Raw genomic sequence first — 26,468 nt, 5'->3', positions numbered from 1 at the left:
CTCACTTCTCCCATTTCATTCTAATAGCCTCTTCTCTCCCGCCGGTGAGAGTGGAGGCAGACATCCGATGCCCTGGGCTGACTTCAACAAAGACAAATGGCGTGGGGAGGGGCAGGGAGGCCAGGCCATGCTTGGATTATTTTGCCAAGAGATGAGTTGCCTTGGACCTTTGGAGGGCTTAACCGGTTACCTGGCTAATCCCCAGCTCCGGTTTTGACCTGGACCGTCTGGCCATGGCTTCCAAGCATCTTTATTTGGCCAAGGTCCTGTAGAATAGATGTCGTTAATCCCCATGCCATCCCATCACCTGCTTTTCTATTTTTTATTGGAAAGGCAGATATAAAGAGAGAAGGACCTTCCGTACGATGGTTCACTCCCTAAGCAGCCGCAACGGCTGGAGCTGAGCTGATCTGAAGGCAGGAGACAGGAGCTCCTCCGGGTCTCCTACACGGGTGCAGGGTCCCAAGGCTTTGGGCCGTCCTTGACCGCTTTCCCAGGCCACAAGCAGGGAGCTGGATGGGAAGTGCGGCTGCCGGGATTAGAACTGGTGCCCATATGGGATCCTGGTGTGTGCAAGGCGAGGACTTTAACCACTATGCTATTGTGCTGGGCCCCCACAACCTGCTTTTTAAAAGACTCCCCTCAAGTTCTCGTTCACTTTGAGAGATCTCACCTCGCGAGTTCTGCGTAAGCGAGAGTGTGTTTCTGGTTCAGGCGATGTGTTTTCCTCCTGTTGACCCTGAAAGCAGCTGTGTCTGTGCTCGGGCCCTGAACTCTTTGTGCGTTGGGGGTTACCATGACCACTGACCTCTCCACACTGCTGCTGTGTGAATGAAGGGAACTGTCCCAGGAAGTCACCTGCCCACCCTGACCTGCCAATTTCTTGCTTCTAGCTCCGGTGTTACTGAGAAAGATTCAAGCTGAGATGTTCCCTAGCCACTCTGGAAATGTCAAACTAAGCTGCCAGTTTGCAGAAATCCATGAAGATTCTACCATCTGGTGGACCAAAGATTCAAAGCCAATCACCCAAATCCAAAGAAGGTTTGATCTTGGCCTCTGGTTGCTTCCCACGGTTGTTGCTTGCTTATTACCCAGCATGCTTGCTAAACAGAAGGCCCAATGACAGGAAGTAAGGGCGGAAAGTTGAAGCAGGGGTTCCATGCCCAGTGTACGCCAGAGTTAGGGGAGGCAGTGGGTGGATTTTTACTCCAGCTCTGCCACCACTTGGTTCTGGGTCTACATTTTTCTTTTTAAAAAATCAGCAATCTATGAGGTTCAGAAAAATAACAGCCATTGAGACAAGCAGTCATCTCCATGGTGGCAAAAAAAAAAAAAAAAGAAGAAGAAGAGAGAGAGCCCATTTCTAGGTATTGGAAGAGAGGAGTGGGAGGAGAGAGGTGAGAGTCAGGAACACCCGTGGGAGAATAAACGTGGCCAGGTACTGCCAAAGGGCCTCACGGTGGCAGAAGTTTCAGGCAAGTTGATGAGTTCTGGGGTCATTCTGAACATTCTGGAAGCAAGCTACCCCAATCCGCAGCACAACGCCAAGAACCCGGGATGCTGGAGCGGTGGCGGCAGTTCATCTCATGGAGCATGGGTCAGAGGGTGCTTCCACCTGCTTTCTCTTGCCACAAGTAGAGTGAGAAAATCTGAGAGCTTCTGTTTAATTAACGAAAAATGTGACTGGAGCACTTGCTCCAGAGTCTCATTTCTACTAACGTCACTCCAGGAAATCGAATTGGCTTGTGATTGATATAATAGTCACTTTGCCTAAAGTGTCACCATTGGCCTGCCTGTCTTAGATCCGGTTTAAAAGTAGTTACAATGGACAAAGAAATGGTTTGATTTTTAAATCAGGAGGTTCCCTAGAGCTTTATTTAAAAAGTGCTAATTACACATCTGAAGCTGACAGCCACAGAGAATGAGCCGGTGTTGTTTGTACTTTTCCAATGGAACCATTAGTCCTGTTGTACATATTTCTCAGAATTGACTTTTGACTCGTCTGAGTTCCTTTTCCAGATGAGGTGGGCTTACAAATACCAGACCGTGTATCATGAGTAAGCCTTCTGTTCATTGAGGACACACTCTGCCCTATTTCTTGCTGGTGACAGTACCTGTCTTAATTGAGCCTGTTCCCTTCTTCCTCCAAGCACTCAACAATACTTGGGGCTCAGAACTCTTGTGTATTGCAAAACGACTCAGATTGTGTCAGATGAGTTCTTAAGTGTTGTCAATTTTGCTCACTCCTAATTCCAGTTGAGTGTTTTTTTTTAAAATTTCATTTGTGCCTCCATGAAATATCTCATTGCCTTGCCAAAAGGTTCAAGTCTGTGCTCCTGTAAGGACACAATCCTTTGGTGAGCCTGTTCAACAGTGGCATTTAGAAGACTTAACAATTCGCATCCTGCCTTTACCCCCAGATTTTGCTACTTTCCTTTACAGGTGAAGGTTTGGAGATGAGGTTTCAGAACATTTGCTTGTGGTTCAGGCAAGATTAAAAGATTCTAGGGAAGCCAGGAGGGAAGCCACTCTCCAGTGCACACTTGGACTTTGATGCTTTCTTGGTACCCATGCACCTGCTCCTGAGTGCCCTGGGCTTTTGCTGATACAGCTGCACGTATGGATGTCTTGGCATACAGGTCACATCATTCCCATGGGGCAGGTTCCCACTGGATGGCCCCAGGAAGGACAGTGCAGGGACCCTCTCAATCCAGCCTGGGGGGGTTCACAGTGGGGTTACCCATTCTCCTCACCCTAGATCCTTAGGCCTGGGAATGGGTACTGAGAAGTCCCCAGGGTTGACACTTTTCTCTCCATGGCCCATTCATCCTGGGTAGAGTTACTCTGTTCAGTTGGTTGTCGCATCTATCCCTTCAGCGATCGCTCCTCCACTCACATTCAGCCATTTTGCTCACTGAGGCCAAAGGATCATTCCCTTGTAGGATGACAGATCCTGGAACTGAGCTTGCTTCTCCTGGTTAGAAAGGTGCCGGACGACTCCTTTGCAATTTGTACAGTTACGTTAGCATCTTCTGCACGTCCCTTTTTGTTGCCCCCTGGGAGTGAACACAGAGCAGTCACTTACAGGTATGGGAGGGCTTCCTGGGACTTGCAAAGAGAGAGTTTTCTTCATGGACAGAGTCCACCAGCATAACTGCTTCCCATACTGCCACCTGAAACCACTCACCCACCTGCAGCTCTGGCTAATTCTGGCACTCCGGGTCTGAGTCACACCTCACAGGCAGCTCAGGGGGATCCAGTTCTCTGTGAGTTTGCAGATGAGGGGTCAGGAGGGGAATCTGAGCCCTGCAGACTCCTTAAGAAGGAAGTTCTGGTGAGAGTGGTGACACGAGCAGAAAAGATGTCTCCGTGGATGTGACTCAGTGCTATTCACAGCACAGTCCTTCCAGCTTGGCTCTCAGCTGGGCAGGTGGAGCTGGACTGGCCATCTCACCAACAGGGCTACTGTGCTGCCCTGCAGGGCCCTGGAGACACACACCCTACAGCCCCTGTGACTCTTTCAGCATTTGACTACCCTGCCAGGAAACCTTCCCCATCAATGGAGGAAGTCTTATGGTGTAGGGCCTTTTTTTTTTTTTTTTTTTAGCACTAGCATGGTCTATAAAAGGTATGTTAAACCACAGAATCCAAATCTATTTTAAAAAATCAATAGCAAATGCTTTTGTTAACATGCAACCAAAACAAACTTGAGATGGGTAGGGTTTTGTTAGGCTATGGAAGGAACCCAAAATGAAACATACCCTCACACAGGCACACACAATCTTGATGAATGTCTAAACAAAGCTCATAGCATAGAACAATGAAGATTCATTTATGCTTCATTTTTTGCTGTAAAATATGGTGGGTTTTGTTTTGTTTTTTGTTTTGTTTTGAGACTTGGGAATTAATACTGTAAATCTAACACCATTTAGATTATCCTAGACTTGAGGTCAGGAGCCAGTTTACTTGGGGACACAACTTAAATAAGGTCAAGATCATTTGCTTAAATCTCCCCATGTCACTGTTTCCTCAGCTGCAAAATAGACATAGTAGCTGAACCTCTCTCATTAGGTTACTCAGGATGACATGGAATAGCACAATGGCTACATCTTAGGTGCTCAAAACACATAAGTTGTCCTCATCACCACCACCACCACTAGTAGTATTTCCAGAACAGTGTCTGTCTGGAACTTACTAATACTGGGTGGGTAGATGGCTAGATGATGGTATCCCTTAGGTAAGCCACCACCACAAGGGCAGCAGTCATTGGCTGTTGTGGAGAGCAAAGAGCCTCCTCCTCCACTCCTCCTCTGAGTTCAAGCTTGGCTCTGGAGATCTTCAAGCACAGGATACGAGGATTAGTGGCAGAACTGAGGTGAATTCCAAGCAGATGCATGAATGCCAGTTCCCAGGGTTCACAACTCCAACTCTTTGCTTGACTGCTGGCAGTCAAACCTCCTGCATGCCTGTGTGGACTCATCTCACAATTTGGAGGTGTGGAACCAGAATAAATAAATTCCCTGCAAACAAGCACACTACTCAGCAGCTCACCTCGGGCCTGCTGGGTGGCTGAATTCCTGAGGGCAGGGCATTTGTTTCTTTTTCCTGAAACGTGATTGCAAAATGCAACTTCTAAGCCATGACACGTCGATGTCCCTCGTTACAGTGCCGGGGACAACTCCACGGTCTCCCTGGCCATCGTTCAAGCCAGCCAGAAGGACCAGGGCCTCTATGACTGCAGCATCGAGAACAGCCATGGAAAAGCAGCAGCTCAGTTCAACCTCACGGCCGCAGGTAAACGTTAGCTTCCCCGTCTCACAGAAAGCCCACGGGCTGCCTCAGCTCTGAATGGGCTTGTGTGATGAAGCCGCTCTCTGCTTTGTCTCCTAGTTCTCAAGCAGCTTTCAAGTCACCAGAACACTAAAGGTAAGCCGATCTGGGTTGGCCCGATCACGGTGAGGGGTTCCCCTGAATGCATGCAAGAACCCCTGGTGTACAGGGTATACACTCCAGCCCCCCAGCCTCTTCCCACCCAGAGGAGCTGCTGGAAGGACTGTAGGAGTGACTGGCACTCCATGAGTTCCTCTAGGGTGATGAGCAGGATCATGTGCCTAGGACCACTTCATGCAACTGCTGGCACTCACTCAGCAGGTGTGGCTTTCATTTTCTTCCAGGGGGACTAGCTAAGCCAATTCCTAAAGAGAGCAGGTGTCAAGAAAATAATTCTGCTTGTTTGTATCTTTATGAAAATGAAAGCAGGGGCAGGGGGTGTGTTGCACTTTCTTTTGGCACCTGTGGGTGCTTGCTGCTCCAGGAGCCAGCCAGTTTGGTGGGATTCATGAAATCAATGCCCGCCTCTACCTGGGAGTGCACTGGAAAATATTTAAGAGCTTGAGTGGAGAAAAGGGGGGGGGTTCTGGTTTGTGGAGTTTTCCATTTTCCATGGTGCAAATCCTCACTGCACAATGCTGCTAGTCAGCCTTGTCCTGGTTGTCCGGACCTGCGCAAGCCAATGTGTGGGAGGGGCCACATTCCATTCAACCAGAGCTGTGTCTTCTTGCAGGCTGTGAAGAGATTGAATTCAGCCAGCTCCTCTTCAAGGAAGACTTCCTCAGTGACAGCTACTTTGGGGGCCGCCTACGTGGCCAGATCGCCACGGAGGAGCTGCACTTCGGGGAAGGCGTGCACCGCAAAGCTTTCCGCAGCACTGTCATGCGGGGCCTCACGCCCGTCTTCCAGCCAGGCCATGCTTGTGTGCTCAAGGTACACAATGCCATTGCCTATGGGACCAGAAACAATGCAGAGCTCATCCAGAAGAACTACCGGCTCGCAGCCCAGGTGGGTCCACTTGCTCGGAGGAATCTCAGAGGAAAGTTGGACTCAGGATGGATGGAGGCCATGTCTCCAAGGCAGTCTTCTTTGGGGACTGTATCCAGAATGGAGGGTGAACACTGAGAATTGCATCTCCGTGTCAGGCAGAATTTCTTGGCCTCATGGTGGGCAGGAACGCCAGGAGATGCCCTACTATTCTGCCCTTGGATGTGATGGCTTCCATGCCTAGGGAGGCCCCCGAGCTCTCTGAGGAGATCTGAAGCTACTCTGGGTGCCAGGATTCCCCATGACAAATAAAAACAGCCCTAGCTTCCAGAGGGTTTGCTTTGGTTTGGTTTATGAAAGAGAAGTGGAGAGAGGAAGGTTGATACCAGTCTTATTTCTTAATGCCCTACACTTGCTACAAGGTTGTCTTATACACTCGCAGGAGAGGCAGCCCCACTTTTGAAAAGCCAAGTTCACTTCTCTGTTACTGACTCACAGAACTCCTAAGGTGAGGGGATGGGGACAGCTTCAGCTTCTCTCCCTCCCTCCCTCCTCCACCTGCATCTTGATCCTTGTGTGACACTCTTTGCTGCAGCACCAGGTAAGTGTTCAGGCAAGCTAGGTCTAGGTCTTCCACAAACAAGGGGCTCTCCTACCATGGCTACCATGAAGTAACAGGTCAAACTCACATAGCTCTTCCGGGTGCTATGAAGCTCTGGTCAGTCCCAGTACCGCTAGTGTTTGTGAGGTTAGTCCTTCTTCCCCACAGGTAGATTTTACCAACCAGCAGTCCTTTCTTCTCTGGATCTGACTCTTGCCTCTCTAACCTTGAGGGTTCCTCCGTCTCCAGTAAGACCCAGTCATGGAATAACATACCAGCATCGAGACACTCCAGAGGGGCAAGCCAAGGTGTTCCTGTTTGCTACCCAGATTACACCTGAGAAAAGCCATCACAGAGGGAAGTCGCACAGGGAACCTAGCCGACCCTGAGAGTCACGTGATGTCATACTCAGGGCCTGTCTCCTTAGCTCCAGCATCAGCATCAGCCGTGCTGGTTCTAGAACTTCATTGTTCAGGGATAGCTGTCCCTAGAGACCTCTTGGCATTTGCCTGGTCAGTTCCTTCATGTCTCAGAGCTCCTCTGCAAGTGGCCTACTCTAGGTTGTCATCACTGTTCCTTCCAGAAACCCAAGAAATGGGTTTAGGAATCTACTGGCTTCACCTCTCCTGGGAAACATTTTGGTTAGCCTCCTGTGCAGCGCTGTGCCTGAACTCCTTCTCCTCATTTGGATTTCTCTGTGTTTGGACACTGTAGGAGTGCTATGTTCAAAACACGGCCAGACACTACGCCAAGATCTATGCTGCGGAAGCACAGCCATTGGAGGGCTTTGGAGAAGTGCCTGAGTAAGTGTGTTGACCCTGCTCTCTATCCGTAGCCTTACTTGCCAGGGATGAAAGGGTGGTAGGGCCAGGAGGACAGGAGTTGTTTGTGTCTATAAAGGCCCTCCACAAGGGCCTGTGTGGTTGCTCTGTTCTTGCTGGGTTTCCAGAAGCATACTTAGAGGAACTGGCTAACTATTCTTTAAATAAAGAGATACAGTTGTGGAGTATGGGCTCTGTATATGTAGAATGGATAAATTGAAGGATGAATAAAGTCACTCACTGAATGTACCCACCATGTTGGATAGAAAATAAAGTACACCTACTCCCATAGTTATTATATCATCTGTACAGTAAGAAAGTACAGAGAACAAGAGATTGCATGTGTGACGACAATAGGTTACAGCAATATGTCCCCAGGAAGAGCAAATGGGATGACGTGGCACACAGGAACACACTACCCATCTCCTGGAATCCCACAAAGGTAAATCAAAGCTGTGACTTCTATCCATTCACTGCCTAAATGTATATTGGCCTCAGTGAACTGGGAGGCTCCTGAGTTTATTGGCCTGTTCATCTGGTTGAGGTCACAGCTGTTTATGTGAAAAGAGAAAGGGCTGTGCCAGTACGGTTAGGAAATTTCAGACACAACAGTAGGTGTAGGTAAAAATGAGAAAAGGAAAGAGGTAGGGATTCTTGTCTCTTTGAATCCTGTGAACTCTCAAAATGGAAAAAAATACGGTCCCTTGAATGGCATGTTGGGCACATCATGTAGAAAACCTAATCCGTTCTGCTCTGCACCTCAAAATGCTTAGCACACTTCGTGAGTACGCAAGTGTTTCTCAGCAAGTCCAAGGAAGAGTCACATTGTCCAATGAGAAAACACAATGGTTTTCTCGTTAACTCCGTGGAGACAGACATTTTCCTGAGTCAAGGTTCTGAGCTGTAAGAATGCGTGAGGCTTTTTCCTATCAAATCTCTGCCCTTGGTCCCCTGCTCAAGCCCTTCCCTAGGAAAGAGAAGACTTTCCCACTACCTCGTCACCCAGCACCCACTGACAGGCACAGCCCAAGCTTTGGGTAACTTGACTCTTTGTTATTTTGAGCATTTTCTGATCGAAATAATATCGTTATGAACATAAGGGGTGATCACAGGACTTAGACTGTCCCTGGACAGGTGAGGGTCACAGGGACTGATGGGTGAGGGACCTCAGCAACACAGAAGGGTAAGAGCATCACAAAAGACAGACTGGGACAGTTTCTGGCTGAAACACCTTTTCCCTCTTGACCACAGCGACATGGTGAGCAAAGGAATGGTGAAAGTATATGGAGGGGACTGTTCCTCAGAGGCACATCTGGGCCTACTGTCACGTTCATGGCACCAAAATCAGAATCCTCAGCCCCCAAACACACACATGCGCATAAAGCACGTGTGTGTACACATCCACAAGTATACACACTCTCAGCTGATCTCACACATCCCTAGTACACACACACTGAGGAAGGGAAGGAATAAGAGACAGGGAGACAGAGAGTGAGAGCAAGAGCTAGAGCTGCCAAGTGCTGGCCCGCACACACCTGGCCTTTCTGAAGGCCCCATGGTTGAATACCTGCACCTAGAGATGGACCACAGAGGCCCCAGACCCAGGCTGTCCCCACAGACTCTGAAGCTGGCCTGTGAGTCTGCTCCGTGCAGGTGGGGGTCCTGAAAACACTGCTGGAGCAGCTTCTGTCTCTGAATTCATGAATATGAATGGGACTACGCTATCTATGCAAATGGTCTTGGCAGAGTCTAGCTGAGAAGCAGAATAATGCCTATCTCTTGTTCTTGTTTTCCCCCACCGAGGGCTGCAGAGTGAGTAAGGTCCCAAACAGAGCCTGACCATTTATGTTTATGGAAAGGGCCAGTGGCTAGAAGGGGTCCTCAGAGGTTCCTGTGAGTGGGAGGTGAGTGATACCCTGAAACCTGCCAAATGACAAAGCTTGACAGGTGACGGCTGGGCTGCTAGGCCAATGTCAGGGGCACAAGGACAGGCCCAGCGCCATCTGGACAACGCTTGGAATTGCTTTAGCAGCACACAAAGCGCTTTCATCCTCAATGCAGAGAGAACACTTTAGCCAACTGGTAATGAGCTCACTGGTATTGGCGGAGCTGGCTGCTTTGTGTCTGTGCATGGGCCCACTTCCAGGAGGGGTGTTGTCATAGCCTGCTGTGAGCAAACTCCTGCCACCCTGTCCATGGAGCCAGAGGCTTCCCACACTGTTTCAAAGTAACTCTTGCCAGAGGCAGCAGAGGATAAACAGGCCATGGCAAGAGTCTGGGGGAGGGGGTGGGAGATGCTGAGTCTAAAAGAGGGGGTGGGAGGAAGGACCATGCAATTTCTCGGAAGTGCTGCATTTTGCATCTTGTAAATTCAGTTGAGTTTCATAGCCTTTGTCCCTTTATGGCTGTATTTGTTCTAATAAAAGCAGCATTTTCCCAGCCAGCTGGCACTTGGGCTAACACCTGTGTGTACTCCCTCACTTCCTGAGAGAAGCATAGCCCACAGTGGCCGGAGAGATAGTCCTCACACATGAGCATGGCAAACTGTACCCACACTGATGGCAACAGGACCCACCTCCAGCCCCAGTGCCCTCGTGACTTTTCTGAAGTTTGGATCTGACCATTACAGTGAAGGCGATGGTTCTACCCTTCAGGGTTGTAGTCCCAAGCCTGTGACTCTGGCAAGCCTGTGACTCCCACTTACCAACTCTTTGCAGGGCTTTACATGGAAGACCGCCACTGAGCACCTCCTCTCAACATAGTGGCTTTGGCTGGTGTGTACCTGGGACTGTGTCCCTTGACTTTGCCCTTCTACCACTCCCCAAAGTCTCCTTTCTGATCCTTTGAACATAGGACAAGTTGGTAGGGAATTCCAATCTGTGTTAGTCTACTCATTTGCCAAGCATTGCATGTCATTAGCTCTGCGATCAAGAAATGGGTGTAAACGTGTTCATTCACTATTTTTACCAAAGTCTTCTTGAGCATTTATTATGTGCCAGGCTTTGCTTCTGTTCTGGAATGGCAGTGAAAGAATCCAAAGAAAAGGGAAATGTAGGATGCTCTTCTTCACATCCAGCAGGAGTAGATCAGAAGTCAAACAAAATGTTGAAAAATAACGCGACAGTATTAAGTACCAGGAATTACAGGGCACAAAGGAAGTAGAGAACCAGGAAAGGCTTCTAAGAGGAGGGTGCTAAAGAATGAGTAGGAGCTTGCGAGAAGGGGAACAAGGGCAGAGAAGTGCCAGCAAAAGAAGCAGCATGTTCAAAGGCATAGAGCCATGAAGGGTGGTTTTGAAGGAACTGGAAAAGGTTTGGTGTGTTCAGAATGGCGGCAGGACACAAAAGAAGCAGAAAAAGAAGCCAGAGAGAAAACAGGTGCCAGGATGCAGAGACCTCGCAGTGCTCAGCGAATGAGTCTGGCCTGGCTCTTTCAACTGCAGGGAGAAAGGTGCAGGGGTAAACCAGGAGCTGTATGTGGCACAGACTTTGGGCAGCAGGCAGGTGTCGGCGGGGAGAGATTAGAGCCATCTGCCTAGCAGCAGTGGATGCTGGCAAAAGGACTGGGCATGATGGCATTAATCCAAAAGTGGTCACCGAAGCCAAAGAAAGGGATGGGGTGAGGACCCAAGTCCAGAGCTGGGAGTAGGAGAGGGAGAAAAGCTTTACATGACATTGAGCAGGATGAGGTACTTAACCAGACCTGAAGCAGGGAAAAAATAAGGGAGAAAAGGGTGAAGGAGGGATACCGACTAGGGAGGTGATGCTGTGCTGAGATGCAGAGCACGTGTGGCTCAGTGAGGGCCTGAGTCTCAGTGCATGGTTTCCAAGGCTCTTCATGCTACAGGGGACATGTGACTGTCAACACTGCAGCCCTGGAGCCATGGACAGAGAGGGTAGCTGCAGCTGTGGACACTGTGGAGACACAGGGCAGAGACTGTGAAATGAGAAGAAGGGGCCTGTGATGCAGCTTTGAGATGCTCAGGGAAGCAGGTGTCAGCAAATGCCAAGAAACAACTGCAGGGCCACAGCAGGCGGCCTGGGTGCTAATGTGCATAGCCAGACACTGCAGAAGGATAGCAGGGGAGTCTGGGGCCAGCAAGAGGGGCCAAGGGAGGAAGACACAGCTTTGTTGACTTGGGGAAATGGGTCAAGGAGGGCAGTAGGGTGAGAGATTGTGAACCCAGGAGCTTTCTACCAAGCGAGGGTAATCAGGGGAGCTGGAATGACACCTGAGTGCAAATCGCCCAAGGAAGGTGATGCTGGCTGTTTTTAACAGGGGCGAGATATGAGCCTGTTTGTAAGCTAAGGGACAAAGAAAAGGGGACGCAGAGAGGGACTTTATCTCAGAGGGGAAAGAGATCAGGGGGCATCAAAGTGGTTTTGCAAAGGGCCAACTATGTAGGCCAAGATGATTAGGTAGAAACTTACATAACAAGAGGAAATGAATATCTACATATCTTAATGGATGAATTTCAAAAGAGGGTAACACCTTTTGGTCATATACCTTCACTGGTGAGAATCATCAAATCTTTCAAATCAGATTTGGCTGTATGCAGATTTGGCCCGGTGCTGACCACAATCAGGTCAACCATAGCATTGCTTTGTAAACGTCATTCTGAGCTTGTGGGCTGCCAGGAGCCCAGCACTGAGCTGGACACAGGCAAGTGTTGCCAACACACACTTTGTTCAACTTTTCCAGCAGCGAGTAGTGGAGGGAGGACATAGGCAGAGCCGTTTGCTGGCTGTGCTGGCGTCTACTCCTTGCCTTGGGAATAGCCAGTCATGGCATCCCAGACTGCTTTGAGCTGGCGTAACTGTGCTTGGAGAGTGGATGGCCACATCACTGGGGTAGAACCAAGGATGGTTCAGTCTTGGCAGACTGGGGATGCCAGGCCAGGAGGTAAGGCTGACAAGAGCTTGTGTGCAGGTGGGAGAAGACCAAGCTATGGAGCACAATAAGAGCAGGAGATGAGGATGTTGGAGCGCCTCTCCCTGAGTTCTGCTCTCTGCAAAGTCATTTCTTGCTTAGCTTCCATGACTCCATTCAGGCCTCGCCTCATCCAGAAAGTGCAGGTAATGCTCCTCCATGTTCCTTCCCCAAAGGTTGCCCCTGGAAGGCAAGGAGTGTCCCTCATTTACCTTTGCTCCCCTGCAAGTCTTCGTGATTCTGACCCAAGCCATTCAGATGTTGGCTGAGTGACAAGAGTTGGGGGAGGGGTAGTGAGAGTGTCCAGTCACTGCAGTGCTACAGGTGTGGAGGGTGAGGCAAGTGAGTCCTTCAGTCTTATGTGGAGCTGGAAATACTATTGGACAGCAAGTGCAGGCGGTGAGGATTGCTGGAAATGCAAACCGACAGCTCCAGGGAGAGATCAGAGCTAGAGACCGCGATGTGGAAGCTATGGGCAAATGAACTGTATTTCAAGCAAAGAGATCGCCAGGGAGCGTGTGAAGAGGGAGAAGAGCTGATGGAGCAGATGCAAAGCAGCAAACGTGACAGAAGCAGCAATGAGACAGAAAAAGGCAGGGGGCAGTGAGTGTCTGGGGGCCACAGGAAGGTGTCTTCAGACAGAGCTGGGCGTCTGCCGTGCCCCAGGCTGCTGAGGGCTGGGAAGACACCATCAGCTTTGGCGATGTGCCAGCCACGCGCTGGACAGAGGCATCTTCTGCAGGAAAGCCTCTTTGAGAGGTTCAAAAGAGGTGGGTAAGGGAGCCATCAGAAACTAAGTCTACAACCAACTCGAGCTTGGAGATGCACTATGAGTCAGGAGTTGGCATGGCCACGGTGCTTGTGCTGTGCATTTATCACTGCAGGTCACTGTGTTCTTAAGGATGATTCTGTAGAGGGAACAACTGATGAGGGAGCCTTCTGACTGCTTTAGTTTTCACAATAAAACTGGAAGCTGAGTGTGAGATTGGTGGAGGAGGGGTGTGTGGTGTGAGGCGAAAGGAACAGGTGCAAAATAATTCAGTTGGCAGTGAATGAATTATTAGTGAAACAGTCGTACATCCAAGACCTGACAGCCTTTCCCCACCCCTGTGCAACCAATCTCTTCTCCACTGCTGTATTTTTCCAATCAACTCTTAGTACAGCACAGTGAGTTGTTTGTTGGATGGGCCTCTCATTTAAATTCCACATAAGCAGAGTCTTTGTTGACCTTCCTGCTACTGCGTGGAAGAGTATCTGATGCATAGAAGCCACTGGATGAATACCTGTTGAGTGGATGAAAGGAAAGGACAAAGTACTGGGTGGGTGGGAAGAAGGTTGGAAGCCTGGGTAGGTGGGTGGAAGGATACAAGTCATTAAGATATAATTATATGGAAGAAGTTCAGCTTCACTCCAAGCAGAAACCTCTAAACAACCCTAAGAATGAAAAGAAACTAGCTACACCTCTTTCTACCCACTGAGTGGTCACTTGCAGGACTTCAGGTCTAACTTGGATGGAACTTAGGGTCATGTCTGCTGCTCTGTACCACTTGGGGAAGGATGGAAAGCACCGGAAGCCTCTCTTGGGATCTGAGCACCCAAGCTGGGTCTGTGTTCTTTTTCCTGCCAGGATCATTCCTATTTTCCTCATCCATCGGCCCGAGAACAACATCCCTTATGCCACAGTAGAGGAAGAGCTGATTGGAGAATTTGTGAAGTATTCCATCAGAGATGGGAAGGAAATCAACTTCCTGAGAAGAGAATCGGAGGCTGGGCAGAAATGCTGTACTTTCCAGCACTGGGTCTACCAGAAAACCAGCGGCTGCCTCCTGGTCACAGACATGCAGGGTGAGGAGCACAGTGGGCCCAGTGCCCAGGGACGCTGTGGGCCAGGGTGTTCCTGGGGAGGGAAGGGAGGACAGGAGAGGCCCTTGGGGGACTTGAAGTACCTCTGCCCTGAGAAGGCGTGGCTCATCAGAGACTGGCTTAAACAGAGGAGCCTGAATGACCAAATGGAGCGATAATCTTCACCTTAATAATTCATGCCAATTATGCTGTCCCATTATAACTGGCAGCCAGAGATGAATTCTGGTGTTAAATCCTCTATGTTGCAAGCTCAGAAATACAGGTGAAAATCCAGATACACCAATTCATTCTCAAGTGATGGAAATTGTCTTTAGGATGCATTCAATTCTAAGCTCCCTTTATGAATTCTCAGAATGTTCTCAACTGTTTAGGGATATCACTCCTTGTATGGAACCAGGATGTCAGGGTAAGGGTTCCCCCAGAGAAATACCTGAGGATAAGTATTCAAGTCCAAATGGCTCCCCAAGAGCGGAGAAGCCACCAGCAGGAAGAAGTATGACCAGGAAAAGGAAGGTCACCCCTGTTACTGGTGTGGGCAGCTAGGGCTCCCACTTCCATAAGGAGCTTGGGACAAGGTGTTTCCCCTCCACCCAGGGGAGACTGAGCCACCAGCACCCACAAGCTGCAACACAAAGCTGCTCCTGCTATGTGCACGTGGGGACAGGGGGCTTCCGCCATCACAGCTCTTGGCCAAGCTGTGGTGGAGGCAGAGTCCAGGTGCACAGGGGTTAGAGTGAAGGCAGTGAGTGGGACAGTAAATTGGTTACCAACATATTGCCATGGAGTAAATGACCTGTTTCTGTTTAACTCCTCATTTAAAAACCTACGGAGAGCGTCTGCGTCCGCTTCACCCAGCTATGACTCGTGGCGACATCCAACATAACCACAGTACATGGCCTAAGCCAGGAAAATGACAGTAACCTAACCCAATTAACTAGCACCCAGACTTACGTGTATTCCAGCAATTTTTGTACTCACCCATCTTTTCCTGTTCTTTATCTTCAGAATTACCCCACAAAAAAAGGTATATGACACCCACTTCACGGAGGAGACTATTGAGGCTCAGAGACAGTGAGGAACTGCCTGCTGCCACTCAGCAGAGGGGTCTGCGACTCCAACCCACACTTGCTGAATCCCAAGCTCTCCCCACCGCCCTACACACCCTGAGTTAATGAGTTAGCAAGACCTTGACTCGTTGACCTTTATGGCAGTCTCCTTTGAGGGTCTCATTCCCTCTGCCCAAGTCCTCGGGCAGGCCTTAGCTTCCTGCTGCTGCTGGGGCTGACAAAGCTGCTTGCTTTTCTGTGGGCTTGGCTGCCACACACTCACACACAACAGATATGAGCTTTGATCATTTATTCCACTTGGACAATGGCTGGTATCCCCTCCCCGCCCCCTGTCTTTTCTCCTTCAGAGTTAACTTGGCGTTAAATATTGCTCTTCTACCAGAAAAACGCCACCCTGGGGCTTCATGCACAATGCATTTGGCTTCCAGGCACACCAGCAGATGCAGTGTGATCTGTGTGTAATTCACAATGCGTGTGTGGCTTCATGGGCAGTGTGGTGTTTAATGATGCTGTTTAGTTGCTCTCCGCGGTCAGGGAGAATCTTCATATTGCCACTGTTTCCGTGGCATGAAATAGCAACCCAACCTCCAAGCTCTGCTTTTCAAAATTTCTACTGAGACACTGGAATTAGGATCAAAACCAACCAATCTAAACTTCACCATCTCACATCTAGACCCCCTTATGGTCCCTCAGCTATGGGGGTGGGGAGGAAGGTGCCCCTGGGCTTTGTACCCGAGGTCTGTACACCGGCGAGACCTGTCACTCAAAACGCTCAATGGCTCAAATCCTAGAGACAGTATCTTACGCTGCCAGCTCCTTACCCTCCGTCAGAAACAACCTGTAGATGACTGCCATCCCCAGCTCAGTGTGACAGTCGCACACTGGAATCCAAATTACTCTCATCTAGTGACTCTTAATGATGGTGATTGAATTGCTGACAAATTATTATTCTGAGAGAGAGGTGTTTCTTTTTAAAAATTATATCCTTTTTCCCCCTAGACTGGAAATGACAAGTGGTGATTGTAAGAAACACAGGAGGGCAGTCCCCCTGGTTCCAGGACCTTTTGTCCAATGACTTTTTAAAACTGGCCGTCTATGCAGCACAGAGCTCTAATGTACAAGCTCAATTTTCCATGAGATAAGATGTCCAAAAGGGGATTTTACAATTTGAAGTCCCCTTTTGTTTGTTTCTAAAAAGCACACTCCCTCTAATAAGTGCTGTTTCTGCATTTGCATGAGTCGTTAGCAGCTTTGGAAAAATGAGACAAATTTGCCACCAACTGCGACCGGCCTTTTCCCATTCTCCCCAGCTCCCCAAGAGTGGCAGGTGGGGCTCAGCTCACAGGCTCCCTGCTTCTGCCTGGCACGAAGTCTGAAGAGTAACATGTCCTGGATTTTCACTCAGTTCCAGGCAAACATTGCTGAATCCAAGTGTTCAGCCTTCTCCCTCGGGGCCTCAGAAAACACCATGAAGAATGGAACTTGGTCGCCCCCTGATCTGAAGCCCCCCAGAGTGGGTTTTGGGAGATGCTGACTCCCCCACTTTCCCAAGCCCAGACTGGTCCTCAGACTGTGTAGCTCCTCCGTGGGCAGGTCTCCTGGGAGTAGTCAAGAAACTAGCCTCGGGGAGACCAGATTCAGGGGCAAGACAGGAGGCAACAATGCCCCCGTCCCCCTGTCTGGCACGTGAGAGGGCATCATGGGTGCTGTGCCCTGTGTTTAGAGATTATTCACTGGACAGCATGGGTGAGGTCTTAGGAGGGGTCCATGGCATTAAGACAAGTACCCAGAGCCACCATCCCTGGGACACAGGGACAGAATTGCTACTTGGTTTGGGCAAGGACTTTTAGCAATGCCCAATGATCTCCATTCTACAGATGCCACAAGGTGGGGGGTGAGGGGCTGCTCCTTCCTGTCAGACCCAGGCAAGGTCGAGGGAGTGAGCCAAGGAAGCGTAGCGGGGCAGAGTGCAGGCAGGTGGCTGTGCTCTGTGCTGAAGTAAACTGTGGAAAAGGCAGACTCATCTACTCTCTTAACTCCCTGCCTCAGTTCCCAGCCACCACTGCGGGGCCCCTGCATGTTGGGCAAGCTGAGACTCCCCATGAAGGAAACAGTTTGGTTTTCCTGGGTTTGGAAGTCTCCTAACCAGTATCTGGGGCAGGAGGCAAAGGTCACACCATGGGCTATGAGCGGCATGACACTGGCGCTGGGGAACATCTACCCAGCCTCACGGCAGTTTCCTGGGGACTGAATCTCTCTGGGGTGGGACAAGAGTCTTGCCAGAGGCAGGAAATGGCATATCTGGACTTGGTTTTCAAACTCAGCTGACATTACCTTGAGCCTTCTCACTGTTCATGTTGACCATCTCAACCCATGCCCATACCTGCTGCCCCTGCTTACCAATGAGCTTCCACTTCCAACAAGAAACAGGGTCCAGCACTAGATCCCCACGGAAGGTCAGGGTGGGGGCAGGGAGTGCAGAGCTCATGGAAAGTGACAGGCCTCATGTTCATCACAGAGTAGCTGGCTCCCTCCTCTATCCTGGGGATGCCAACTCCAGGGCTGCAGGGGCACTGCTGGGGCCAGGGACGTCAGACAGGGTCTGCCTGGTCCCTTGTCACCTCCTAAAGCTGGGTACATGGCGGAAAGCTGGAGACCTCAATACAAAGAGGTCCCTGGTGGTAGAGAGGAGGAGGAGAGTGGGTGTTTCTGAAGCGGGGCACCCTGTGGACAGTAGGTGAGCACCTGCTAAGGAGTCCCAAGGATATCAATCTTTTCTTGCTCTTCCTACAGGCGTGGGGATGAAGTTAACTGACGTCGGCATAGCTACGTTGGCCAAAGGGTGAGTGGCGAATCTCAAGGCGTATCACCGGACACTGGGCTTCTGGCACCCAACACGGAGGCCATGTGGGCAGAGCGACTGTCTCTGTCCACACTGCAGATGACAGATGCTCTTGGGCCAAGTCCAATTCACGTCTTTCCTTTCCATCAGACATGATGGGCTTTGTTCCCGCAGAGGGACACATTTGCTTCCCTCCTTTGGCACAGATAAGAACTCTAACGAGCACATTTAAAGATTAATTACTTGCAGGAGCACCACAGGGGAAAATGGTGGCATTACCGGAATGTCTGCAACTAGGACGATTCCACTTTGCCACTACCTTTGCTACTAGAAGCTTCTTAAGAATATATACACACACAAATATATAGCAATCGAGTACAGTCAATTCAGTTTGGATATTTTAAAAGTACTTTATTCCCCAAAGCACTTCAGGCTGTGCACAGGCTCCCACGGAGGCAGCGGATAGGCTCGGCTGCTGCCCATGGATGTCTTCTTACTTAATGTGGGGCGTGCTTTGTCTTGCTTGGCATGAGCCATGCCCTAGGGACATTATGATGACTTTTTGCCTGGTTTCTTTTCAAAACATTAGTGTGAGAGAGCAAAGGGGAGAAGAGACAGACTCACTGCGTCACTTCTCAGACACCTGCCATGAGGAGAGTTGGGGCAGACTGAAGCCAGGAGCCCAGTCCAGGGACCCCAGCTGCTTCCCAGGATCTGCATGAGCAGGAAGGCAAAAGCAAGAGCAGGACCAGGACTTAAACCCATGAACTAAGCCCAGTGAGCATCTTAGAACACCTTTCCCTTCTCATTGCCTTTGCCTTGTCACCCCTAAGGAGAACGCACTGTAGCTTTTGGTGACAATGGGATTCTATTACGTTTGCCTTCCATGGCTCACGTCACATACCAAGTGGGAGGAAAAGGGCACGTTTGATAGAGTGGGTGCTCACGCTGCTCGGGTGTCAGTCAGCAGGTCAGAAGATGGCTGTGTGGTTTGGGTCACAGTTTGGATGTTCCTCAAAGACTGATGTATTAGAGGTCTTGGTCCCTCAACTTTTCTGTTGGTACTTGAGAGATTAATGGTGGATGGGGCTGTCCAGGGAAGCACCAGGGTACTCAGAGGGCAGAGGAAGTGGAGGGTACAATATTGGCAGGAACCTGCAGTGTGGTGTCCTTGGGAAGGAATGAGAAAAGCAGGGCACACAGGATTGGACAGGCTAGTGACCAGATTTTCAGCTGGCTCTGGGGCTTAGCGAGTGTCTCTGGTTGTCTGGGACCTGTCCTGGAGTGATGGTCTGAGGCAGAGTGGCAGAGTGGAGAACCCAAAGGAGGAGGTAGTTGGATATTCTGCACATGAAAGACATTCTGGAAGCAAGCCTTTGGCTCTGTCTGGGACCTGGCGGGCCCTGAAGGGCATCTGCGCAGGCTGAGTGAGGCTGCAGGTGTCAGAGCAGAAATACAGAAAATACAAACAGGGGTTGGGGTGCCTCATTTGGTTATTTCAGACCACGAGCACCTGCAATGCTCTCACGAATATGCTAATTTACTTTAATGAAGGATGGGAAAGAAGCAGAGGGATTAGCAAAAAGGGAACTATTTCTTTTCACTCCAGACAATACGCGGGGGCTGGGAGGTCCTCGCTGCTTGGCTCCGCAGTACTTTGGATATTTTCCCCATGTGGCTTTTCTTTGAAAAGCTACTCAGCAGCAACACAGTGCTGTATTGGCCCCATCTTCACTTGCCGTGCTGAACCCTGCCGCACACTTCAGGGAACGGGCTCATGGCCTTGTGATGCCAGCACACTGGGAGGGGCTGTGATGTACTGGGGTGGGAAGGACACGCTTCCAACGACTCGGCTCCGATCTTGGTCCTGCCACTCTCCTGGCGTCTCCTGATGGTGGCCCAGCTTTTACAGGAAATTGTCTGGCCTGACTGATGAGGGTGACCATGTTATTACACCTGCTGATGTCCTTGCTTCCTAGCTGGTTTAGCATCTGTCCTGGACAAATGAGAAGATACATGATACGTAGCCTGTCCCCGGAGGGTTCTGTGCAGAAAACTGTCAATTCAGCATGAGCCGGCCCTGGTTTATATCCTGGCTTCCCATGGCGCCAGTTGTGCGACCGGGCATGAGAAGTGCTCCAGTCATCCATGTACAGAAGCAGGAGACATGCTTCTGCCGCGAGGAGTGCCACCCCCACTTCCCAGCACAAACCCAGGGAATCTACTTCTAGTTCCGGAAGCTCTCGGTGAGCCATGCCTCAGCCTGATGCCAGAACGAGCAAATCGCATACTGCCATTTTGGGACCAAGGACTCCCCGAATCCGTGGAGAACTCAAGAGTAGGATGATTGAAGACATCTCCTGTAAATGAGTCAAGTGCTTCCAGGAGCCCAGACAGTCCAGCTGAGAGCTTTAAGTGGTCCATTTCTTTCCTCCTAATTTCAAAAGAAATGCAATCCCTTGGTTTTGTTCGTCACTTTAGTGTGACTTCGCTGGCCTGGGACAGCTGCCCAGCATGCATTAGAGGAGCGGACGGCTGGAGGCCAGGGACCAGATCCCCAGTGTGAGCCAGCCTGCCGAACAGAATGAAGGCAACAGCAACAGACTTGGAAACCACTCCAACTCAAGGGCACTCAGCAGACAGGAAGGGAAAAACCCAGGGCACAGGTCGAGGAGTAGGTGTGAGAGGGCACAGAGGGCACCTCCCAGAGCCCTCTGCAGAGGATCAGAGGAAGCACAGCTGCCCACATGTGTCCCATCCTTCCTTGCCTGCTCCGCTCATGCGGGCTAGAAGGGCAGGCTGGAGCCGGGCAGCAGTTGGCTGCAAGCAACACCGTAGGCAGAAGTGTTCTGTGCTTTGGGTGCCGTTGAGAGCACCTTGTTCAATTTTCTGGTTTAATGAGCTCCAAGGTTGTGATGTGATTTGGGAGGTGAAGGTGCTTGGGATCACATAAAGGCAGTTGGAGGGCTGTTGTGACTTAGTACTTAGTGTTAAGAGTCTTAGAACAGGTACATTCGAATCGAGAAACTCGCCCCCCGTACCTCAACACCCTTCATCCTTTGGCAGTGTTGAGTGCACAAATTTCAAGTAACAAATCTTGTTTGCCTCTCTGATATCATAATTGGAACATCAAACACATTTCTGATTTGAATTGATCAGCCGTCTACAGTGGTCTGAGAAACAGCCAAAAGGCCCCTAGGCTTATAATGCTTATAATCATAAACCAAACCCAAACCAATTTAAAGAAAAGCGTGTAGAGAATACTGAAGTTCATGGAGCAAACAGGGGCCCACTTCAAGGCTGCAGGAGAAATCCCAGAACGGATGGCAGGATTGCATCCAGCCACCAGGGGGCACCAGAGCAGACACTTTTGCTCTCTGTAATCTTTTCCCCTCAAAAGGCAATTTCAAGTCTTTAAAGGCAAACAAAGGGAAGTACCCTGAGCAGATGTCTCCTGAAGCACTGGGCTTAAAGATGACAGATATACATGGTCACACAGCCTTCCCTTAGGGCAGCCGCCAGCCTGCCCTGGCTTTGCAATCCCTACAGAAAAAAAGACAAGGCTAAAAGATGCATGGCACGTGCCAGGTATCCCTGGCATGGAAACCAAGTTTGGCAGACTCTGGGTAGAATCATGTGCCCTAAACAGGGGTGAGTGTGGGATGATGAGGGCCTCCACAGCCAGGCAGACACAGGGGCAGAGAGAAGGCCCAGCTCTGGGCATCCCAGCCAGGGAAAGGAGGGAGGGTTAGAATGTATGCCATAGAGAGCCACACTGAGTTCCACAGAGAAGTTTCTGCCTTTAAGGCCAATATCTGCCTGCTGGGTAGTCCTTGAGTGCCTGTGGGTGGATATAGCGGATGACACCCACTTGGTGGCTGAACCAGCAACAAGTCCTGCACCGTGCCTGTAGAGGGAGGGCCGAGAGAGAGAGACCAACTCTTGGAGGAACCCTGCAGTTGCATTTTCAGAAACACTCCTTGGTGGCTGTGTGTTGGGAAGCTGGCAGAGGACGAAGGGCTCAGCTGACTGTCACGAGCAACGGTTGAATCTTCTGCAGGGGCAGCAGCTGAGGGACTTTGGAACCGTTTCCCAGCATTCTCTAAGTGCACCTGGCAGCAGGCCTTTGTGTCCACTCTCCTGTGCCTGGTCTGCCACCATCCCACCCTACCCTGGAAGGCAGCCTGCTCCTCGGTTTAAGCCGGCCAAGTGTGTGCTGGAGTGTGCTGCCCACTGGCCAAGTCGTCTTTGCCACCCAGAAAGTCTGAGAAGACAGTGATCATGGTCATGACTGGAGAGGCTGATGTGACCAGTCAGAACCTAGTGTGTGGTCAGGGGTGTCCTGGGCTCCACAGAGCTCACAAGGACTCACACTCCCCACAGGATGGGAACAGCCTTGGCCCAAAAGCCTCAAAACGGGGAGCTTCGAGGTATGGTCCTCCTGGGTTTCCTCCCACCAGCCTGTTCCCAGGAACTGTCATTTGCCATTTAGCAACTGCCGAGAGTCGACACAGAAAGAACTCGAGATTGCCCCCTGCGGGACAGCCCGAGAAAACAGGAAGGAGATACTTTTCAGGATGGTTGAAGTGCGGTGTGGTGGTGGAGAGGAGCTGTGAAGACGCTGGGGACCCTACACGTCTGTCAATAGGAGCCGGGAACGTTTGGAAGGCAGCTAGAAAAGGGAGGGGGTGTGCACATGTGTGTGTGGCTGTGTGCTTGCATGTCCCTGAGTGTGTCTCTGCAGGTATAGAGACAAAGCACAGAGCCCATAAAAGCAGAGCGAGGGGCTGCCTGCAGGGAAGGGCTGCAGAGGGCCTCAGACACCCCCCTGGGGATACCCAAGCTTATCAACAAGGGGGGTGCAACCCAGAACCACTGTCCACGGGGCCTGGCCCAGGTGCTGGCTGGGTGGTACAGTCTTACAACCTGGCCGGTGTGACCCAGCGCTTCCAGCTGCAGGTGGGGTGTGATCTGCAGGAACTGACAGCCTGGGCTGAGATGGCGAGTGACTCTCATGTGGGGGCTCCCCCGCTGCATCCCCTCCTCCACTTGGGCTGCAGCTTAAGTCATCAGGACAGAGCTGTACATCTCGCCTGTGCTGGGAAAGGGCACATGTGACTTCAAGACAAGCCCCAGCCCCCCTCTGCTCTCACCCTTTTGGGGGCTCTCCTTGCAAAGACTGCTTGAGGTAGGGGTGCCTGACTGAACACCCTGACCAGCCCCACCAGAGGCCCAACCTGGGGCAGAGAGAAACGGCTTCCATCTCTCTTGTTTTTCTCAAAAGAAGGAAACTTGATGTTCTTTTTTCTTTTTTCTAGCCAGGGTGGTTGCCAGTGAAGAAAGTGTCAGGGCTTGGTTTCCATGGAGACAGTGGCTTCGGCAGAGAGCCCTGAGCAGGGTGATAAGAGCAGAGAGAGTGGGCAGGGGTTGGAGAGGGAGCCTGTAGCTGAAGAAAGAGCTAGATGGGGACAGAACATTCCAGCAGCTTCTTGAACATCAGTGGACTCGACATCTGAGGTGACCGTGTGAAAACAGACTGGGAGAAGCAGAAAGAGGGGACAGGCTGCTCACAGGCTTGGTGGACAGGCCCGTGGTTGGGAGGTGGCCAGAACTTGGGGCTGGGGCGACTGTTGAGACCGAGTTACTGAACCAAAGAAGGTGCCACACAGACAACCTCAGAATACTCCTCTAGACAGCACAGACGTGGTTCTGTGGCCACCCTGCATGCACCATACAGAAACCTCCATATCGTGTGAAAATACGAGTGCCACTGTCCAAACACTTAGGGCAAAGCTGGGCTGCATGGCTGGGGAGGTAACACTACTGTGAGAAGTTCGTAGCATCATCAAAGAGCCTGTGAGTGTTTTGAGCGTCCAGGGCATACACCTGTTTTCTGGAAGCATGATGTGGGGCTGTGGCTCCTCCTGACACGTTTTGGGAAATGCTGGCCTCAGGGACTGCTCCACCCACGTGCTCTGACCTCGTCTCTGCTCAGACAGCTGCTCTCGCCCAGGCTGCTCCCAGTGCCAGACAAATCCCGAGTCAGCAATGTTCAGTGAACCTTCTAGAATCCTAGGGGCAGTGGGGATGGCATCATCTTTGGGTTTCCATTATACTTTCTCTCAGCCTGGTGTAAACATTTCCTTCTGTGTCTCCACGCCCTGCAAGGCAGCCAGCCCTGGGGGCAAGCCACGTGGTCTCATCAACCTCTTCCATTGTATTATGTGTCTTGCACACAGCTGGCACCCAATGGGTGAGGAATTAAACATGAAGAAATGAAAGACATGGACGACGTTTCAGAAAGTCCTGTGTACTTCCAAAGTGGGAAGCTCCCCTGTCCCCCTTCTTTTATTTTCTCCAAAATTTCTTTCTCTCTCTCTTTTCAAGTTGGCAACATTTTCTGTTCTTACAAAATCATGTTTTGTTTTCTTTTTTCCCTCACCAACCCCCAGGTACAAAGGGTTTAAAGGCAACTGCTCCATGACCTTCATTGACCAGTTCAAGGCCCTGCACCAGTGCAACAAGTACTGCAAGATGCTGGGGCTGAAATCTCTCCAAAACAACAGCCAGAAACAGAGGAGGCTGAGCCTAGGCAAGAGCAAAGCGCAGGGGAGCTCCACAGCAGCGAGGAAGCCAGGACCTGGGAGCCCAGCAGCAAAGACAACGTGATGTGGCCAGTGCACTTGGTCTTCCATGGGCGAATACCACAGCAGCTCCCCTGACCCCAGCTGGCAGAACTTCAAGTAACTTCCGCACGCAGCACCCACTGTCCTTCCTTGTGGAATGGTTTTGGCGCAGTGTTTCAGACCAGACTCTGGGAGAGCCTGTGTCATTTGTCAGTCTACTCTCTGTGTAGCCGGCTAGCGTTTGCGCCCACCTCACGTCACGTGTGTGTCTGTGTATTGCACGTAGCTGTGTTGTCGAGGACTTGGTACAGGGTCTATCCACAGCCCGTGTCCCTCCCATTTGCACTCCTGACCTCGGGATCTTCAGGTGTACCCGGTTGCAATGGGAACGGAAATCACAATTGCCTTACCAGGTCAAGCTCTCATGCCTGTGTTGCGTATGCCACCATGGCTGGGTTGGCTTTTGTCACATGAGGTTCTTCCCTTTGTCATCTCACAGCTGGTTAGTGTTCTGTTGCATTAAATTCCTATTTAAACAAAAAGTATAAGAAGCACGACCATTTGTTCTTTAATATCTGCAGTGTATAACACCTGCTCCCAGGGTTCCTTAGTTTAGCAATTTCTGAGTAAGTTCACTGTAGTACAAAATGTTTGTATTTGTTTCTACCTTCTCAAAAAAACCTTTTAATTCCATTTTTCCAAACGTTAAAAAAGTTTTATTTTCACTTTATTTGAAAGGGACAGTGAGAGAGTCTTCCATCCACTAATTTATTTGCACAAAATATCTTCAAAAACTGAGGCTGCACCATCCTGCTTGGGGCCAAGAGCTTCATCTGGTCTCCCATGACAGGGGCACCTTCCCAAGTATTTGAGCCATCACCTGCCACCTATGGTGGGCATTAACAGGAAGGCTGGAGTGGAAGAGAGGAGCCAGAACATGAAGCAAGCAGTCTGATGGAGGACACAGCCTACATGTTTGCTGAAACATCAAAAGCGAGCCCTTCTGCCTCATTCTTATTTCACAACTTAGGTTCTACCAGTTTCTATTTTTCTCCTAACACATGGGCTCCCCATAGCCAGGGCTATTCCTCACTAGGGAATTCCAGCTCACAGGGATATTGTTCTCCATCCCACGTGAGTCTCCAGCCTCAGAGTCTCCTCCGTTGCTAGTCTAAACCATGGTCAGAAATAGGGCAAAAAAGCTTCAGGAGTTCAGTGGTCATGAGGAAACCTAGACACAGCTTTGCACATGCCAGGGTGACTGTACATTTGCTGCCCTGTCACCCTAGCTGATTTGGGGTCATTTCATTAATGGACAGTCTTTCTTAGTTTGGTTTAAGCTGGTAGAAAATTGAGTGGGAAGGCTGGAGAGTTACCATCTGTGCTTGCACCTGCACTCCATACTTCTGCCTGTTCATATCTTCCTTCTGGGTGGTGCCTTTGTCAGAGCCGATAAGCCAATATAAAAACATACTTATTAAGTCTAGAATTTATTTGGGGGTTTACTCTTGGGTCTTACAGTCTATGGATTTTTTTTAAAAAGATAGAATACCTGAAAGGGGACACGCAATCTTCAAGCCCCTGGCTCACTTCTACAATAGCCAGATCTGAGCCAAGTTGAAGTCAGGAGCCAGATGTCCATCCTGACCTCCCACATGGATGACAAGGACCCAAGCACTGGGCCATCAGCCACTGCTTTCCTAGGTCCAATTGTCAGGAAGCAGATGGCAAGCAAAGCAGCTGAGACTCAAACCAGCACTTCCACATGGGATGCTGACACTGTACTCATTGGCTTAACCCACTGTGCCAGACAACAGTGCTCGTCTGTGGGCTTGCGTCTGTGTATGATAGCACAGCCACATACCATCCAACAGCATCATACAGTGACCCACAGGCGTAAAT

General features: G+C 50.4%; 1 protein-coding gene across 1 annotated transcript in view; it reads left to right on the top strand.

Moving 5' to 3' along the window:
* The window catches only part of ALPK2 (alpha kinase 2), a 93,820-nt gene extending 68,766 nt beyond the window's left edge, over nucleotides 1–25,054 (top strand). The window contains exons 7-14 of the mRNA XM_040984672.1: nucleotides 894–1,041; nucleotides 4,667–4,794; nucleotides 4,891–4,926; nucleotides 5,564–5,838; nucleotides 7,133–7,221; nucleotides 13,796–14,013; nucleotides 17,892–17,940; nucleotides 24,393–25,054. Coding sequence (XP_040840606.1) covers nucleotides 894–1,041; nucleotides 4,667–4,794; nucleotides 4,891–4,926; nucleotides 5,564–5,838; nucleotides 7,133–7,221; nucleotides 13,796–14,013; nucleotides 17,892–17,940; nucleotides 24,393–24,609 — 1,160 coding nt within the window. The 3' untranslated portion in view covers nucleotides 24,610–25,054. The remainder of the gene's footprint in view (nucleotides 1–893; nucleotides 1,042–4,666; nucleotides 4,795–4,890; nucleotides 4,927–5,563; nucleotides 5,839–7,132; nucleotides 7,222–13,795; nucleotides 14,014–17,891; nucleotides 17,941–24,392) is intronic.
* The last annotated feature ends 1,414 nt before the right edge of the window (nucleotides 25,055–26,468 follow it).

The sequence above is a fragment of the Ochotona curzoniae genome, unplaced genomic scaffold (assembly GCF_017591425.1).
Source record: "Ochotona curzoniae isolate NIBS_2020 unplaced genomic scaffold, NIBS_Ocur_1.0 contig_43, whole genome shotgun sequence".
In the NCBI taxonomy this organism is placed as follows: domain Eukaryota; kingdom Metazoa; phylum Chordata; class Mammalia; order Lagomorpha; family Ochotonidae; genus Ochotona; species Ochotona curzoniae.
The sequence above is the reverse complement of the archived record's forward strand: the minus strand, read 5'-3'. Positions and strand labels throughout refer to the sequence as shown.